The following is an 18,081-nucleotide window of genomic DNA, read 5'->3' on the forward strand; positions in this document are numbered from 1 at the left end:
CATAGAGATGTGACACGCAGTATGCGTTCTGTCCTGTTTATTACGTCATAGTGTGTTAGGTTATTTTCGTTATGGAATTTCTTGATTCAGTCGCCGCGCTCAATGCCTGCGGTAAAATCTATGCAATAGCTTAAACAACAAAAATGGTAAAGGTACTAAATAGTACACGTACTTGGTTTAATGGTTTCTGTTATATACATAATGAAGAATGACTTTACGCATATAAATATATATTTAAGTATGTACATACTTATTGAGAATCTAAATTGAGAATTTAAATTATATGTGTGTGTGTGTGTGTGTATAAAAGAGGGCTACTTTTAATATCGCTTATTTTAATATCAAAAATTTTGGTGTTCGGAGTGGGGGGTGTTAGGTTTTTTTCGTTACAGAATTTCTGGATTCGGTCCCCACGCTCAAGGCCCGCGATAAAAGCTATGCAATAGCTTTTTGAAACTGTTATACGTCTGATTGACCTATTGCATCATACATATTTTATTTGAAAACATCTTCGCGACTTGCTACTACTTGCTACTTGTTAAGCGGTGCGTTGAAAATTGATGTCACATGCGGTCACGTACCTGTTAGCGGGACTTGATATTTATCGTAAATTTAAATGCCTGTAAAATCAAAACTAATAAGTATTTTTGACTACAACAAAAGTAGTATACCTACCTATTAACATTCATAATTGTCACACTTAGAACTATATGTGTCAGATTCACAAGCAGAAGTTAATGTGTGTGCCATGTGGTCTGTGAATACAGTTTTCATTGGCTTCTCAGTTCTCAATTCTCAAATACATCTGTGGATTAGTTACTGCCAAGTGACCCTAAGGTTTATTACAAACTAATTAAAAAAATCGTTTTGCATTGTTTCCCTAAATATAATGGAATCCAAATAATTGTTGAAGATAAACCATAATTTTATTATTCTTCTTAAGTAGAAAATAAATTCATTCTAATGGCCTATACAGAAAAGGTGTCACTTAATGGCACTGCGCTTTCCTTTTTACTGTATGAATGTTTAAATTCTTCCAACAGCCAAGTGAGTTATACTAGAGTTAAATTAATTCATTTTCTAATAACCATTATTTCAATGTAATTTTTTTAATTTTTCAGGAAGGTTTTTTGATTGGTGATGTGACGTCGGAGATTAGAAACCATATATCCGATTCTCATAACGATAGCGCTCGCTTAGACACAGAAATAGCAATAAGAACGGTATTACCGTTACCATCAGTTTCATTGTTTTACCTACCTTCGGGTGGAATCAAGGAAGATTTTATTAAAGAGTTACTCTCCAATGCTGCTAGTGAAGTTGTAGGTTGGTACAAGTACCGTAGAAATAGTAGTTTAAAACCAACATTTCGAGACAAATTAATATCAAAAGGACTGCAGAAATATTTCGTTAAATATCATGGCAAGAAAACATTTGTTACTTGTAACCTATCATCAAAAGCTACATTAGGAGGCTCTACGCATACATTAATTTATAGATTTGGAAAAATTAATTGTTTTGATATGTATGAATATATTGAAGATGTAACTGCTAATTTAGGTGAAAAACTAACTGGATATAAAAAGGTAAATAGATTATCACCCCATTGTATATTTAACAAAATAGTTAAAGAAAGTAAAGTTTGCAGCAATAATAGTAATGATGCAATATTGATAATACAAGAAGCTGTAGATGTTAGACTAATTGAAGAAGCCAGAGTTGCTGCCAAAAATGAAGCTACCTTAAGAGAGTTGGAAGCTGAAATAAAACAAATGAACTCAATCCTAGCTGAAAAACAAGCAGCAGATTTGGAGACAGCTTACAATAAATTACTGAATGATAAATATATAGATAAGGAAGTAGAAATGGTTGATGCTTGTATAGAGGCTTTGAATTCAACTCCCTCAATTGATTTGCTTAGCACACCAAACATAGTAATAAGTAATAGTCAAAGCTTAACAGACCGGGAAAATTCTATACAGCAAATTGAGAATAATGTGATTGAGAGATCTGCTAGTCCCTCATTACCATCAAGTTCTAAATCACCAGTATTAAATTATGCTTCTGCTTTGAAAAAGAAAACAACTGAGAGTCATACTTGTAAAGTAAGTCTATAAAAAATTTGTGTCATGTCAGTAGCCATTAATTATAGTTACTTATGAGTTTATAATTCAAAAACCAATTATTAAAGATTTAAGTGAATACAGTGAAGTTAAGCTATTTCCTGTAGATGTACTCTGCGGCATCATAATAACATAATTTTGTGATTTCTTAATTTTGTCTCTTGCTTATGCAATTAACTGTTCTGAATAACAGGATATACATGAATAAAATTTAGTGTAAAAGTATAAGTTGGATAAAATGGTATTTCATTTTTTCAGAAACCTAATAATTGTGATGATTTAATTACTTTTGATGTTGAAGAAAAACCAGTACAAAAGCCAATTATTATAATTAATGACAATGCAACATGTTTCGGTGGGAGTTCACCAGAGTTATAAGTGCCTTAGTAGTGTATCATAACAGTTACCATTTTCTACTTAATATTTTCCATTGTGTTAAAATTCACATCTTCACATATATGTATCTAGTGTTAATCTTTTTTTACTATTGACTGTTAGAACATATCTTAAATAATATGCATTGCATATTATTGTACCTTAAAAATATGATTTATATTCATATTTTTAAATCATATTCATTGTACATAATCATATAGAGTATAAACTAACATTTTAATCCTTTATATTAGGATGTGACAATTATGAATGTTATTTTTCTAATAAAGAATATTGCAAATATACCTTTGTTTAGTATTCAGGTAATTGGAAAATAAAAAACTTTTTAACTGTGTAATTATTTTATTGAATTCATGTTATATTTTCACTTATTACATTAATTTGCTGCTTTTAAAAATGTTGCTAAAGCAGGTGGAATCTCTTGTGAGTAATTGAACCTATACTGAGATTTTTATGAATCACACATAAAATTACAATTTTATCGAGTTAATTAAAACAATATTGGAATGTTATAAAACAACAAGAAATATCAGTAATAAAATATTGAAACATAATGGCAAGAACTGTAACATAAAAATATATAATCTAACAAATAAAAATTACAAAAAGAAGATTTTCTTGATGTTTAATAAATTTACTCATTAAAGCTTATACATATTAATTAGTGCATTGAAATGTTACATTTCCTGAACATTTGATAGGGGACGCAATTTTATTTATGGGACATGTACGGGGGATCAATACAAGCTTAACCTCACGTATATGGGGTGGCGCTCATGTCCCCTGGCCGCTATCTTGGAAAAAGGGGTAAAAACACGTTTTTGGCTATATCTTCTGAACTATCTATCGTACATAATATTTGTAAAGACACATTTTGTAGCTAATCGCTGTGCTTATAATTATTTCTATGTGACTTTTGATCATTAATCCAAAATTAAAAATGTTAAAAAATTTCCTATTTTGCTTTTGGGACAAGGGCGCCAACCCCACAAACTTGAGGTTAAGCTTGTATTGACCCCCCTACATACCCCATAAACAAAATTGCGTCCTCTATCAAATGTTCAGTTTGGCCCTCAAATTGTAACATTTCAATGGACTAAATATAGATAGTGTAATCCACGAAGATGCGCCCCAGTATTATCGGTGTTATCGGTTACAAACAACCCGTACCCCACGCTCTCCTCAACTAAAAAGTGTTGGGGCGCGTCTTTGCGAATTGCCCTATCTATATAGTTGTATTTTAAACATAAAGACTAGCAAAATACCATTTAAAATAAATGAAAAATTTGATTTTATGTTGCGTGAATATCACAGCGAAGTCGAATAGTATTGACTTATCAATAAGTAGGTTGAGTAGGATAGCAGAGTAGCAAAGGGGGCGGGCCGCACAATGTTCAAACAAAAAAAATTGGCAATTTTTTTTTCAGATTCCTCCACTAGCTCTCAGTAGCTCTATGTAGAATTCAGGGATTCCCGCAAAAGAGCCTGACGCTGTCGTGGGGGATTCCCCGTGGATCTTTTAATAAATGATGAATGATCCATGTCCTTTATATAAAATTTCATTTCATATAAAATATATTGCTTTTTACTACCGATGGGCTGACACCACTTACTTTCGCACAGGATAGCTAGGTAGCTACGCCACTGTAATAGCATTTGCATTCTATGAAATGGGTCTTTTTATGAAGTGTAATTGGTCACTAAATGAAGACATCAATTCTACGCCCACGACAATCATGACAACGAAAAAGACTCGAATATCGATTAAATTTAGTAATGAGAAATCTACAAACTTTCTTATTGAATAACTAAATTTATAGCAGATCGGAAGCAATTGCTGGATTTTCTCCCGCGAGTTCATATACAGAGTGAGCGAGGCGACGTGCCTGCTGAACCGCAGTAGAAGCCGGGAGCAAGCCCAGATGAATACAAACTAACTCTTTTATACTTACTCCTTGGCTGTCGTTTGGAAATACCAATTCCATCAGTTGCCTGTAAATATTTATTTTGAAATGATATAAACCAATCTGTCCCAAAAGATAAAAAATATTTTGTCACATTTACCGAATTATTAAAGTTAACACATTCCATAGAGTTCTTTAAATGGTATTTTAGAAATAATAATAATAGTTGAACCCGGGATCATCTCATTATCTGAATTTACGGTTAGAATAAACTTTATTTCTCATATGAATTAAAAAATTCGCTTACTGAGAAAACATTACAAGACTAAATAATTATTACTAGAACGCACAGAAGGTACCTATACAAAAATTCACAAAACAAATACAGCAACAAAAATGCAGGTAGACACAACAAACTCGAAACGGTCAACCAAGCAACAACATAGGTGTTTGGTTGACCATAACTAGACTGGGAATAGAACTATATCAATGAGGCAAACTAATATAAATATGTAATTTGATTGTGGTACCTGTAAAACGTAGCCAATATATCACCGGGTGGCGCCAAGGCTCTAACGGCAGCGGGTGGGTGTGGCGCGGGGCGGAGGGGTTGGCCCTTCCTCTCCCACCACCTCACGGCGCAAACGTGGATGGCCCCGCGACGCCATGTCGCCGCGCCGTAGCCCTCGCGAAAGGCAAACATGGTCCGACGCATTATACTGCGTATCTGTTTACGATTTTAAAAAAATGTGTGGCATATATCGACCCCGTAGAGAATGCCGTGCCCACCCAAAAATGATCCATATTTAAGACTCTTGAGCCTTCACAAATCACAATGACTTTTATAAATCTAGGCTGAACCGCTAAAGCATACCATTCAAACAAAAAATCAGCATTGCTTTCCATATAAATTCAAGAAAACTTTAGGTATCTATTCATTTACAACATTAATTAACTATTGGCATTTGTATCTCCATATATAAATAACCTTTGGTTTCTCGAATAGGAAATTGCATCAATACGTCAAGTACCATTTAGGTTTGTATCATTCAAATAATTTGTTTTCCAATAAAATGCCACTATTTTGTATAAAACTACAGTTCATATCCAATGCATGTCTAAAATGTTTCTTACCGTATCGGGCGTCAACATATCAACGCAATCCGCCATGTCAGGAGCCAGGAAGCGACCAGTGGTACGATCCACGTATATGAAGTGAATGAGACCGGGAAACTCTTCCACATACTTGTGCAGGGTTAGGGAACTTCCTTCGAGGTCACCCGTATCACCCATGTTAAGTTATTATATACAATATGTAGCATGCACAATACAATAACTTAAAGTTGTTAAAAGCACTTCCCGGGTTTATTCTGAATCATTTTTGTTTCACCAGAAATCAAACTATTTATTACAGGCTACGTTAACTATCGACGTAATTGATGTTGTGAATAATATAGTTATCATTTAAAACACATTATCTGATTCACTTAAACATTCGAAATATATGTAAAAATATCACATGCTCGATTGCGTTATTTTCAAGAAATGTCCCGTACATTTCTAGATGCTTCCCTCTTACGTGCATAAATGCAAGCATACACAATCAGTTACACTAAACAATTCAAATTAAGATTTGAAGTTTACTCATAATCTTTACTTTCACCGTACGATCATGATGATCACCGTACGCATCGAAGTATCAATTGAAATAGTGCGGAAAGCCTGTCATTGCAACGAGTTCCGACGAATGTCTACCCGAGCCGAGGCGCAGCCGAAGGTGAGGGTTGACAGTCGGAACAAGTTGCAATGACGGTACCGCACGTGTACTGAACGACTATTTTTAATACAGTTGCGAAAAAATTAAGCAATTTAATTAAACTATTTGCTTTTTTTCTATTCTCTCTACGGAATAAATTCGTTGCACGTAGAATGTTTCCGGTAAATTGTTCTCCGAAGCATTTTATGCAATTATACTACGTTCGGGTGGTATTCATTCAAATAAAATATCGTCGAAATTACTCATTTTGTGCAACAAATAACTCAACTCGAAAGAACATATTTGGAAAATGGCGCCAACCGCAAAGAATATGAGCAAAGCTTGTTTTTTCTTTTCTTTACCCATTCTTAGGTAGGCAAAGGGAACTTGGCCCATACAGCCAATTCTTCAGTAGACTATTTTTATCGAAAGAAAACCAAATCTAACTCATTGAGACCAATCATTAAATCTGATATTGAAACAAATAGTAGCTTCTTTTGAAAATATTGCATGAATCATAAAAACTTCTGTGATTTTTTTTAGTAAAAACTTCATGGTTAGTTTTTTCTTTTTAATATTTTTTATATTGATATGAAATAAAATAAACCTAACCTAACTTATTGAATCCAATTATTAGTAAACTTATTAAAAATACGTATTTGCATATATATTATAAAATTCTTTTTAATATTTATTTAATTGATATGAAAAGAAAAGAAACCTAACCGAAGTTATTGAATCCAATTATTATAATATTTAGAAATCATATATCATTTTAATAAATCACATATCTTTTTAATAAAACCTTCGTGGTTGGTTTTTTCTTTTTAATGCACATTGTTTTGACAGTTGGCAAAGAGAACGCACGAGTGCGGGAATGGCAAAGAAAAAGCACGAGTGTGTAATAGCCCACTTTCCGAACGCTATACCTCCCTGCAATATGCCACTTTTTGAGCAACTGTATTAAAAATTATATTTTAATGTTTGGGTAGATTCAGAAAGGAATCCTAGTGCTAAGTCTGTCGTCAAAAATGTATCAGATTTTGGCATACGGTTATAGTCGCCATTTGTGACTACGACAATGACAGTATTTAGCAAATCTATTTCTTAAATTGAATAAACGTTTAATAAGTTCAACAAACTTAACTGTCTAATATATAATTAATTATTTTTAATCATTATTACCTAACCCATTGCTTACATACAAAAAAATGCAAGTGCTAAAAATAATTTTGAAAAGGATATGATCCCAAACTGAAGTATCGTTTGGCTTTCACTTGAAGAAATTCAATGTATGGAGCGAGCAGGGTTTTCAGGTCTTTCAAAGGCTGTTCCGTTCGGAGGCTCGGGATATCCGGTTTCAATAGTTCTATGACCGAATCTAAGGCTGTATGCATAGCGGTGGCTGTTGTTTCCGGTGTCAAAGGCGTGGTAGTAGTACACGATTTCCGTAATTCCAACATTCTGCTCGTCAGACGAGAACATAGATTCGAATTTGCTTTGTTTTTGCGTAAGGCATCTGTCGTCTGCAATTTTATTCATGTTAGGTAAGTTAAGTGTAGATATAATTAAAAAGAAGGTAGCAGTAGAACTTCTGAACCTATACATTCATAAGACAAGAAGCATAAATAGACCTTGATCTAGTTTCTTCTTATTTAAAAAACAACAAACAATTTGTCACTTGTCAAAAACAGTATGTCATTTGTTTAAAAAAAATAGAATTAATATAATAATTATTGTTGTCCATTATATAATAATTATACCATATACAGTGGTGGTCATATAATAAGGAACACCTCTTATGAAGATAATATTTATATATTTTGTACAACCACCACTGTATATTAATAAAATACTGTTTTATAGTAAATTTTACCTTTTTCAAAGCAGCTTCCAACGTGTCTAAAGAATTTGGCAACAATTCTAGATTCCTCTGCAGCAAAATTTTTCTTAAATTCATTAATATTTGACTAGAGAGATGAGCAGCAATACCTACTTCTCTGAAAAAAAATTAAACCTTCAAATCTATAGAGCCTTTCCTCTCTTAATCTTTATACACATAAGTGTATGTTGTGTGTGTATTGTTGTTTTATCAAGATCAGAAATATACATCACTAAATTGGCTTTAATAATAATAATAGCCTTTATTCGGATACATTTTATATGTACATTTAAACAAATTTCCATTTTAGTCCTCTTCTATTGCATCCGTGTTTACATTCGCTTTAAACCATACTTAATAGTATCTGGATAAATATATATAAGATTCATTTATACAACAATTAATTAATCGAGACGAATTAACAATTCTTAAATTTCTGTTTCGCTGAAAACGTAGAGCTAGAAATACCTTAGATCCATATCAATGAGGGCAACAAAAACAATTCGGGGCGCCACTTCTACCAGATGCAGCGAGTGAGGAGCACAAGGCGAACCACTATTGCCCGCGCACATATTCACTATAGCACTGTTTTGCTCTGACAACCCTACAAAGTAAAATAAAAATATATCTAAGCACAGTCGGCCTGTTCGCTAATAAGCAAACTCTTCCTGATTATAAAAATAAAGGTTCAATTAACAATAGTGAGAATAGATTAATTTTTAGACATTAAAAAAAAATCAGTGGCGCTACAACCTCTTTAGGTCTTGACCTCTGAATCTGGTTCAAGATCATTTTTAAATCAAATAGGCAAGTAGATGATCAACCTCCAGTGCCCGTCATCGACTTTTTGGGTCTCAGACATGTCGGTTTCCTCACGATATTTTCCTTCACCATTCAAGGAAATGTTAAATGCACACATAGAAAGAAAGTCCATTGGTGCACAGCCCAGGATCGAACCTACAACCTCAGGTATGAGAGTGGCACACTGAAACCACTGGGCCAACATTTCAATTTTTAGACATTAAGTGAGAAAATATAAGAAATTAAAAACTGTACATAACAATTACAACGAAAAAAGTATTGCTTTGCTGCCCAGATAAAAACTATGCAAACACCACATTTGGTCGACAAACTGTTAGTCAAATAATATAACAGTTCCATAAATCCTATTATTATATGACATAAAAACGCCATTCATAAAAACTAATTCAGTGTAATTACATCTTTTTAAACATACATATTTATTATTCTCTTACTTTCAAATTATGTTAACGCTGTTATGAATTAGAGATTAATAGTTAAAATCTCAATCCAATGGTTTTGCAATGTACATAACAGTAAAAACACAAAATTAAGTTGACTTGGACCAAATTTGGCTCGGCTGGGTTAAGTGGAAAATGCACATATATTATTGTAATTGTCACTTACATGGCAGACGAGAATTTTGAGTTCCACCTAATTGATCTAAATCATTCCAATATTCCTGAGCTGCTATACACTGAGTACTTAAAAGAATTAAGTCTGGTGGCATTAAGTCATCACTACCCCGACTGAAAGATAAAGCATATTGTGTTTAATATTGGTATAATGTATAGATTTCAGTTGTTTATTAATAAAAAAATATTTTTATGCTACTTATAGTCAGTGTCAGAGTGAAGTCATAATTGTGTGCACATTTCATGGTTATATTAAATAAGATTTTGTCAAGTTTTGAAATTTGTAAGCAATGTTTACATAGGTAGTTGATGAGCAAAGTTATATGGTATTAATTTTTATATTACATGTTATTTTGTATACATAAATGATTTTTTACCTAGAATATAAAGCCAATATCTTATCACCAACAAATAGCATTAGATGATAATGCTGATGTGATGCAGTTTTAAGTTCTTTTGAGATGGTTTTAAGGGCATTCAAAGCAGCTATTGTGGCTCCACTTTCCCCAATCACCCCACTTGCTCCTGGGATAGAATCACCCTTTAGCCGACTGTCAAGGAGCACTGTCAACCAGTCTTGGTATACTAATGACTGAAGTCTGCAAAAATATTAATAATATACAACTTTTGTACCAAGTTTTTTTACAATATTTTAATGTGAAAAAATGTAAATTCATGAAATATTTCCTTTATTATAAACAATATTACAATGAAATAATAGTAATTGAAGTATTAGTTAAGTCAAAAAGAATTGTTACATTAAGTACCTCTTAAAATTAACATAGTTTTTATCTTAAATTTGTTGTTCAATAACATATACTTACAGGTTTATGTTTTGTCCACAAATATGTTGTACCAAGGTTTTACAATCTAGAAGTTCACGATGTGAATCATCTATGTTATCTTCGCTTATAATCATAAATACATGATCTAACCACTGAAAATAAGTACCATAACCAGTAATAGAAAATATTATTTTTAATGTAACTTATATTATTTATGGTAATAAATGTTAACAAGTTTTATAAAAAATTACACACCTCATCAAACACAATAGAAGTTTTATCTTTGCATTGCATGGAAGTATAAGTATTGCTAAATTGAGCTGCCATTATTCGTTGCGATGTTATAATAGGTGAAAGAAGTTGAGATATATGATGACTGTCTGTTATAGTTTCATTACTCTCCTGAAAGTTAGAAATATATATTTTTGTAAGGAACTTGATATTATATTATATCAAGTTTTTCTTAAAATAGGAATAATATACATAAATTTGTAAAAGAAATAAATGCTAGTGCTAGTAAATGCTTGCAAATACTACATTAGCTGTAAATGGTAACTGTAAAATTTATTATTATCTTACTTGATCATTAAATGATTTCATTCGCGACAAAAACTTTTCATCCCATTTTGAATAAAGCAAATCGTTTACACTATCGAATATCAAAATTGCTTTCATAATTCTACAATGTTTTTGTTGTTGCACTGGAGGCTGGAGCTGCTCCCCCTAAAATCAATATTAATTATTAGTTCAAACTTCAAACTTGAAGGGTCAAAAGGAAAATCATTAATCACAGATTACTTATTAATCTTGTTGTGCCTGTCAGATTGTTTATTAAGATGTCAAGTGTCAATACACAAGAGTAGATTTATCATACGAAATTGTATTCTATGTTAACATCACTTGATAATTTGAAACTTTAAATATATTCTTTTGTTTTTATTTATGCTTATTCTACAAAAATATTTATATATTTGTGACTTTTCAGAACAACGTGGTGTTAACTTAAAAAACAGAAATAATTGGTTCTTTAAATAATATATCTCCACCTTATAATAATACTTATGCTTAGGAACATATTTGATACATGTTTATCGTATTCACCATGAGTCAAGCTCAAAAAAATTTGGTTCGTACAAAAAGAATTGTTTAATCTTAGCCTTATTACTCAACTCTTTATTTTAATAATTATCCGCTGTTTACAGAAAAAGATTAAATCTCTTTGCTATCTTACTTTGGGAGGATCAATGTCCTATCAGTTTATCTATTATAAAAAAGATTTTGAAGGATACTATACCCATATATTACAACCTATAAGTCAGCGATTAAATCCCGAATGGGCACACAGACTTGGTATTTCAGCATTGAAATATGGTCTATTTCCCTCTGAGAACTTTCAGGATCCTGTGGTATTGGTAAGTTAGAAGATATATTGTTATAAAATGATAAACCAAAATTTTCAGTTTTAAAATTTTGTTTCAGAAAACAAATTTCTTAAATTGTGATTTAAGCAATCCCATTGGTATAGCAGCTGGATTTGATAAACATGGAGATGCAGTGACAGGTTTAAGAAGAATAGGATTCTCTATCATAGAAATTGGCTCTGTTACACCTGAACCCCAACCAGGAAATCCAAAACCTAGAGTGTTTAGATTACCCGAAGATGAAGCTGTTATTAACAGATATGGATTTAACAGTGAAGGACATGATGTTGTTCTCCAAAAGATACAAAACATTGACAAAGCTCTCCTAGATAAGGGTTTATTAGGAATTAATTTGGGCAAAAACAAACATTCTACTGATGCTGCTGAGGATTATTCACAAGGAATCAAAAAATTTCACAAAGTGGCTGATTATTTTGTTATAAATGTTAGCAGGTAAAGGCATTAAACTTGAATTTATTTATGTTAAGTCCATTCAATTTTAGCTATTAATAATAATTACTAATGTAGGTATAGTGTGGTATCTCAAACTGTATCTTATTTCAGTCCAAATACACCAGGATTGAGATCATTACAAAGCAAAACAGAATTACAAAAGTTATTAGCAGAGGCAAATACAACATTAGAATCATTAAAAATTGCGAAAAGGCCTCCACTACTTTTAAAATTAGCCCCAGACTTAACCATAGAAGAAATGAAAGATATTGTTTTAGTTATATCAGAAAAGAAAACTAAAGTTGATGGACTCATAATTTCAAATACTACAATAGATAGGTCTAGGCTTCATAATGGTAAATATGCTCAAGAGACAGGTGGACTAAGTGGAAAACCATTAAAAGATAAATCTACTGAAATGATTAAAACTATGTACAAATTAACACAAGGTTTGTATATTATTGCTTATGATAATTTTTATGTGCAAATAAGTGTAGGTTTAATTTTATAAAACATTTTAGGGAAAGTACCTATAATAGGAGTTGGTGGTATATTTAATGGAAAGGATGCTTTTGAAAAAATATTAGCAGGTGCCAGTGCTTTGCAGATATACACAGCATTAATATATCATGGCCCTCCAATTGTTACTAAAATAAAAACTGAATTAGCTGATCTACTAAAAGAAAATGGATACAACACTGTCAATGAGGCAGTAGGAAAAGCAGTTGATCTCTGATATATATTATAATTTATTATCAGTATAAATTTTACATTGTTACATTGTGACAGATTTCTCTTTTATTAATTCTTCAATTTCTCCTCAGCATCTGAAAATACAATTTAATAATAGTTTTAAGTTAACTGTGATGGTGCTATAACCTGTCCACAATTAATGGACTCTCCAGCAAAAAATAATTTTTCAATTCAAGATTGATCTCAAGATTAACATGGAGTGGCATTTAACCAAACAATTAAATGCCACTCCATGTTAATCATTGATCACATTGAAGAGTGGAGCATCAATATAACATTAATTATTCCTTCATGCTCATACCTCAATATACTGATATTTTATATGATTTGAAGGAAAGGTTACATACAAAGAATAATATTATTCTTTAGTTATAGTCAACAAACAAATACAGAAAAATCAACCTTACCTATTATTTGACACTTAGGTAAACTTAAGCGTAATTGTTTAATACATTCTTCTATGTTGTCAACACTAGACAAATTAAATAAGATTAATGTCTGCAGCTTTGTCATAGTACCCAGTTCTTTTAAACCAACATCTGTCACATTAATGCATTGTGATACCTGTACATTAGTTAAGGAATTTTTTCCATGCTCCAATGCTTGCATGGCTCTATCATCAACATATTTATTATTATGAAGGATTATTTTCCATAGCTGTGTACATCCACCTAAAGATATCAGTATTAAAAACAACAATTATATAGCTCCCGTAGTCATAACAGAACCCAAGTGCTGAACATACTTAAATGGGCAAAGCCATAATGTGATATAGAAGATTCAGACCCATCAATAACTGCAACTTTGGGAACAAACTCGGTTTCAGGTGGGAGAGAATTGTAATCAGCCAACTTTTTACCATCTGCCCATATAATTTTGCCACCATTCCGTAGAACCCATTCGGCGCAAGCACGATCAGGACCTAATGTTTTGATGCGCTCTTGATCAGGCCTATTAAACATCATGTTTACATATTCCCAAAATTTTCGTATTGGTGTTTTCTGTATATTTTGTCGCGTAATCAAAGTCGGTAACTGAGAAACAGTAAATATATTTATTATTAATTTAAAAATGCAAATAGCAAAATGCACGGTCAAAGTTAGCAAAAGTCACCTTTTTTTGTAATCGTAACATGTTTTACTTTTTATTAAATTGATATGATATATCGACGTGATCTGTATACTCACAAATTAAGAAATTTTAAAACTATCTCCAATTTCAATTTATTGCGTATCACTTAGAGAGTTTTTTTAGCTTCAGTACGCAGAGCGTATACCCATTACCCATTACCCAGTACCCACAGACAAAGGTAAGGAAACAGAACAGTAAAGAAAAAGTAACGAAGAGACAAGATGAAGATTTATTTGACCAATAACTGGAAGATGTCAACAATTGAGACTTAGAACGGATAGAATGGTTGGTATATTGTAGGGAAAGAAATATGAATTTATCAAATAAATATTGTCGCCTAAGATATAATGGGGCGTCAACACATTCTACTTGCAAAGCATTAATTGGACAAGACAATATTAATCTTAAATATTTTTTTTTAATGGGTTGCATATCCATTATCTCCTTGAAGGTACCATAGTCTAAAGTACTTTATATTTTCATAATAATTTTAATTAACTGTATGGTCAATAAATATTTAATCAGGTAATATTGATCTGGATATAGCTGATTGCTTCTTTTGTAGAGCGCTTTCTCATTTTCTCAGATATTGCCATTGTTGGCATTTGGCACTGATACAAAAGCTGACGGACTGGCAGCTGAGTGCTATAAACACAAAATGGAATTACTGTACTAACTTCTTGTTCTATTCTAAGTAACCATAGTTGATAGCCTAAGTCAAGTGTAAAATATCTGAAATGTCTATCTTATGAATTTTTTGTTGTTGTTCGTCTTTCAAAATAAAATGATAAAATTGTACGAATATGTTACGTTGAACACCAGTCTAATAGTATAAAATATTTTTTTATATATGTATCTAAAAAGCATTAGTCAGTGCTATTTAATTACGTTGCAATAAAGTATCTGAAGTGTTTGTTTTTAAGATGACGGAATCCTATGGTACGTTTAATATTCAGGGTATGCTTTGAAAGTGTCGCTATTGATTGATAATTAAGCAACTAAATCTTATAAAGTATATTAGACTTAAGTACTAACTTAATTATCCTATATTATTCTTAACTTTGTCACAAGATTATTAGTTTTAATATTTCAGAATACTTATTCAAGTTCCTTGTGATTGGAAGCGCTGGTACAGGAAAATCTAGTCTTCTAAACAATTTTATTGGCAACAAATGTGAGTAATATTTTAAAAATATGTTATATATATACATATTGTAGAATATATATATATATATCTGGCTAAGCAAATCTTTGTTTGTTTATTATATGGTTTTGTTTCAGTTAAAGAGGATAGGTGCCACACTATTGGTGTAGAGTTTGGTTCTAAAATTGTTAACATTGGTGGTAAATCTACCAAACTTCAAATATGGGACACAGCTGGCCAGGAAAGGTTTAGATCTGTAACACGGTCATATTATAGAGGAGCCGCTGGGGCTCTGCTTGTATATGACGTAACATCCCGTGATTCTTACAATGCCCTCGCAAATTGGCTGAGAGATGCCCGCACTTTAGCTAGTCCTAACATAGTGATATTATTGGTGGGTAATAAAAAAGATTTAGAAGAATCTAGAGAAGTCACATATTCAGAGGCTAGCCAGTTTGCTCAAGATAATGGTAAGTTGAAAAACAGCATTTGTGGATTGAAGATTCACTTAGGACGAACCTTTGCCAATCTCCTTTATATTTTTCACTAGCAGGTTTCATAGATAATATCTTAGTATGCTACTTTATTTCTTTTATATGAAAAGTAAATAATTTTTTTGGGTTAAGGTTTACAATTCAATACCTCGATTTTGAGGTCGGGGGAGGGTATACTTATCACCCCCAACCAATTTCAAGTACTAGAAACAGTTATAACAGTAGAAAAATAAAAATAAACCAAAACATACATATAATACCTAACATTAACTGGGCCCATCGTCCTGAAAGTCATCCACATAAGCCCGTCGTTTACCAAGCAAAATTCACCAAGTTTAAAAAAAAACAAATAAAAGCACGCACATTGACGAGAAAACAACAGAAATGTAAAAAGTAACGGCTTTTTAACGAATAATCTGCACTGTAACACTAACACACTGTTCTGGCGGATTGTTTACAAATTTCTAATATTGCACAAAACATCGAAAAAAAAAATTAATTAGCTTAAATTACAACTCAAGCAGCATAAATTACTCCAAATCTCACAGAGGTTTTCGAATCAAGGTCCCCCGAGACTCCTACATACTCAGTATAATCAAATTCAAGGTATTGAATATAAGATCCAACCCTTTTTTTGTATGGTTCTTTTATGATAGTTTCATATCTTTTGAATTAATTCCAATATAAATAATGTTAATTTTCATAAAGCTGTTTAATCTAAAATTGTTTTAACAGAGCTGATGTTCCTTGAAACAAGTGCTAAAACTGGAGAAAATGTAGAGGAAGCTTTTCTGAAATGCTCCAAAACAATTCTTGCTAAAATAGAGACCGGTGAATTAGATCCAGAGAGAATAGGATCTGGTATTCAGTATGGAACTGGAACTGCAAAAAGAATATCTGCACCAAAACGTCCATCTAGGACGCCATCAGATTGTGCTTGCCGAGTTTAATACAATAGTTATTTCAAAAATTAATTTATATTTTGTATTGGAAAGTAATATAGAATAAGAAGACTGTCTTAAAATAGAATGGATATGTGACATAGGTGTGAAGAGAATTTTTCAGTTTTACTAAATTTGAGTGATTCTATGATCTTACACAAATCTCTAATTATAGACTTGAATACTGTTTTAGTGAATGTAACCTGTTGTAATAGGTAACGTTAGTGAACTAAAACAGTACAAAATTGTTAATATAAAAAAGATTTTGCACTCATGGGTTGAGTCTCATATGTTTTGCAGCATGTGGGCAAATTGAAATTAAAATTGATGTATGACTGTAGTAAGAAATGTTAATATCTCTTTTCAGCATTCATAAATTTATGTGATGTATAGTAATTTCAAAATTAGTCTTAGAATGAAGTTAACATTCAATTCAGTTCTATACAGAGTCAAATTTTACTCATGAAAGCTTCTCAATTATTTTTTAACAAAACCAAAATAATTTAATATTATTGTTTCTCTTAAAAAGACAATTATATTATTTCTTTTTAAATTTATCCTACTTGGCCTCCCAAACAGTTAGGGTTGTTGGCTTGTTTAAGATCTTTGTCTAAGTACTCTTGACAAGACTACTCCTGTATACTACTATGGGAGTGTGGTTTTAACATCTGTAACATTAGGTTGTAGCATATAAATATGAGTATAATATAGCAAACCTCATTGTTCGCCTATTCATGAGTGCTATTTTATCCTCTGTTGAGCTATAGATTACTCAGATAAGCGAATATCAAAGTACATATAGCGAAGAGAATATGTAATTAGCCGTCAAACACTTAGGCGTGCGACAGGGACACATGAATATAGACGAAGATGTTAACATGGAGCATAATCTTGACTTGTGACACTTAAGTGTAAATATATTATGTTCGTAATTCCAGATATTGTATATAGCGTGTTGTGGTGCAAAATTCACCACTTTCACAATATAATTAGATTAGCTCAACTGAAGAATTCTATAAGACATTCAAAGTTGAGAAATAAATTTCTAGTGCTCTCTTTGTCACTAAAACATGTTTAAATAACATTGAGTGACATGTTTGAAACAAACTCAATGATCCTTTGTTTATTTTGTCCTTCTAAGTGAATATTAGTGATTAAGTAGTTTTATATTTTGTTCCCTATAAAATAAAGCAAGTAGGTATGACCATCCTACTGTAGTAATGAAAAATTGTATAATTTTTCATTACTTCAGCAATATTGTGCTAGAGCAAATAATGATTTCTATAATGCTTTACTTAACTGCTTGTTGTATTTTACTGTGGAAGAAACTTATACCACCAAAAATGTATACAATTTCATCAGTATATTATGCACTAATCTTTGTAGGAGGTTAACATTCACTTTGTACTTTAGTGCAGTCATCTGTGTATTGTGACAATAAAGTGATTAAAATAATTGTGTG

The 18,081-nt window shown here is 31.8% G+C and overlaps 5 protein-coding genes across 7 annotated transcripts; 3 read left to right on the forward strand and 2 right to left on the reverse strand.

Annotated features, from left to right (window-relative positions):
• The first annotated feature begins 756 nt into the window (after positions 1–756).
• LOC110993292 (BRCA1-A complex subunit Abraxas 1) lies at positions 757–2,851 on the forward strand. The gene is made up of 3 exons (XM_022259491.2): positions 757–1,047; positions 1,122–2,105; positions 2,382–2,851. Exons 1-3 carry the CDS (start codon positions 964–966, stop codon positions 2,499–2,501), a joined length of 1,188 nt encoding a protein of 395 aa, XP_022115183.2. The 5' UTR covers positions 757–963; the 3' UTR covers positions 2,502–2,851.
• A 759-nt stretch (positions 2,852–3,610) lies between these two features.
• LOC110993262 (Hermansky-Pudlak syndrome 1 protein homolog) lies at positions 3,611–11,033 on the reverse strand. 2 transcript variants are annotated; one of them, XM_022259453.2, is made up of 11 exons: positions 10,862–11,033; positions 10,538–10,684; positions 10,322–10,434; positions 9,875–10,096; positions 9,490–9,611; positions 8,530–8,665; positions 8,056–8,179; positions 7,425–7,705; positions 5,558–5,669; positions 4,954–5,150; positions 3,611–4,511 (listed from the first exon to the last, which is right to left on the reverse strand). In XM_022259453.2, the coding sequence occupies exons 1-11, from the start codon at positions 10,955–10,957 to the stop codon at positions 4,334–4,336; spliced, it is 1,728 nt and encodes a 575-aa protein (XP_022115145.2). In that variant the 5' UTR covers positions 10,958–11,033; the 3' UTR covers positions 3,611–4,333. The 2 variants fall into 2 exon arrangements, with proteins under 2 accessions (XP_022115145.2, XP_022115144.2); XM_022259452.2 differs by having other exon boundaries at positions 5,558–5,705.
• A 157-nt stretch (positions 11,034–11,190) lies between these two features.
• Positions 11,191–12,944, forward strand: LOC110993179 (dihydroorotate dehydrogenase (quinone), mitochondrial). Of its 2 annotated transcripts, none has more exons than XM_022259330.2 (5): positions 11,191–11,408; positions 11,485–11,694; positions 11,743–12,156; positions 12,268–12,605; positions 12,678–12,944. In XM_022259330.2, exons 2-5 carry the CDS (start codon positions 11,651–11,653, stop codon positions 12,890–12,892), a joined length of 1,011 nt encoding a protein of 336 aa, XP_022115022.2. In that variant the 5' UTR covers positions 11,191–11,408; positions 11,485–11,650; the 3' UTR covers positions 12,893–12,944. The 2 variants fall into 2 exon arrangements, with proteins under 2 accessions (XP_022115022.2, XP_022115021.2); XM_022259329.2 differs by having other exon boundaries at positions 11,192–11,408; positions 11,762–12,156.
• Positions 12,888–14,195, reverse strand: LOC110993181 (ATP synthase subunit s, mitochondrial). The gene is made up of 4 exons (XM_022259333.2): positions 14,023–14,195; positions 13,655–13,943; positions 13,317–13,580; positions 12,888–12,983 (listed from the first exon to the last, which is right to left on the reverse strand). Exons 1-4 carry the CDS (start codon positions 14,041–14,043, stop codon positions 12,958–12,960), a joined length of 600 nt encoding a protein of 199 aa, XP_022115025.2. The 5' UTR covers positions 14,044–14,195; the 3' UTR covers positions 12,888–12,957.
• Positions 14,196–14,632: 437 nt separating this feature from the next.
• On the forward strand, positions 14,633–18,074 carry LOC110993180 (ras-related protein Rab-4B). Its single transcript, XM_022259332.2, has 4 exons — positions 14,633–14,979; positions 15,134–15,214; positions 15,322–15,654; positions 16,414–18,074. The coding sequence occupies exons 1-4, from the start codon at positions 14,964–14,966 to the stop codon at positions 16,626–16,628; spliced, it is 645 nt and encodes a 214-aa protein (XP_022115024.1). The 5' UTR covers positions 14,633–14,963; the 3' UTR covers positions 16,629–18,074.
• The last annotated feature ends 7 nt before the right edge of the window (positions 18,075–18,081 follow it).

The sequence above is a fragment of the Pieris rapae genome, chromosome 3, assembly GCF_905147795.1.
Source record: "Pieris rapae chromosome 3, ilPieRapa1.1, whole genome shotgun sequence".
NCBI classification, from domain to species: Eukaryota; Metazoa; Arthropoda; class Insecta; order Lepidoptera; family Pieridae; genus Pieris; species Pieris rapae.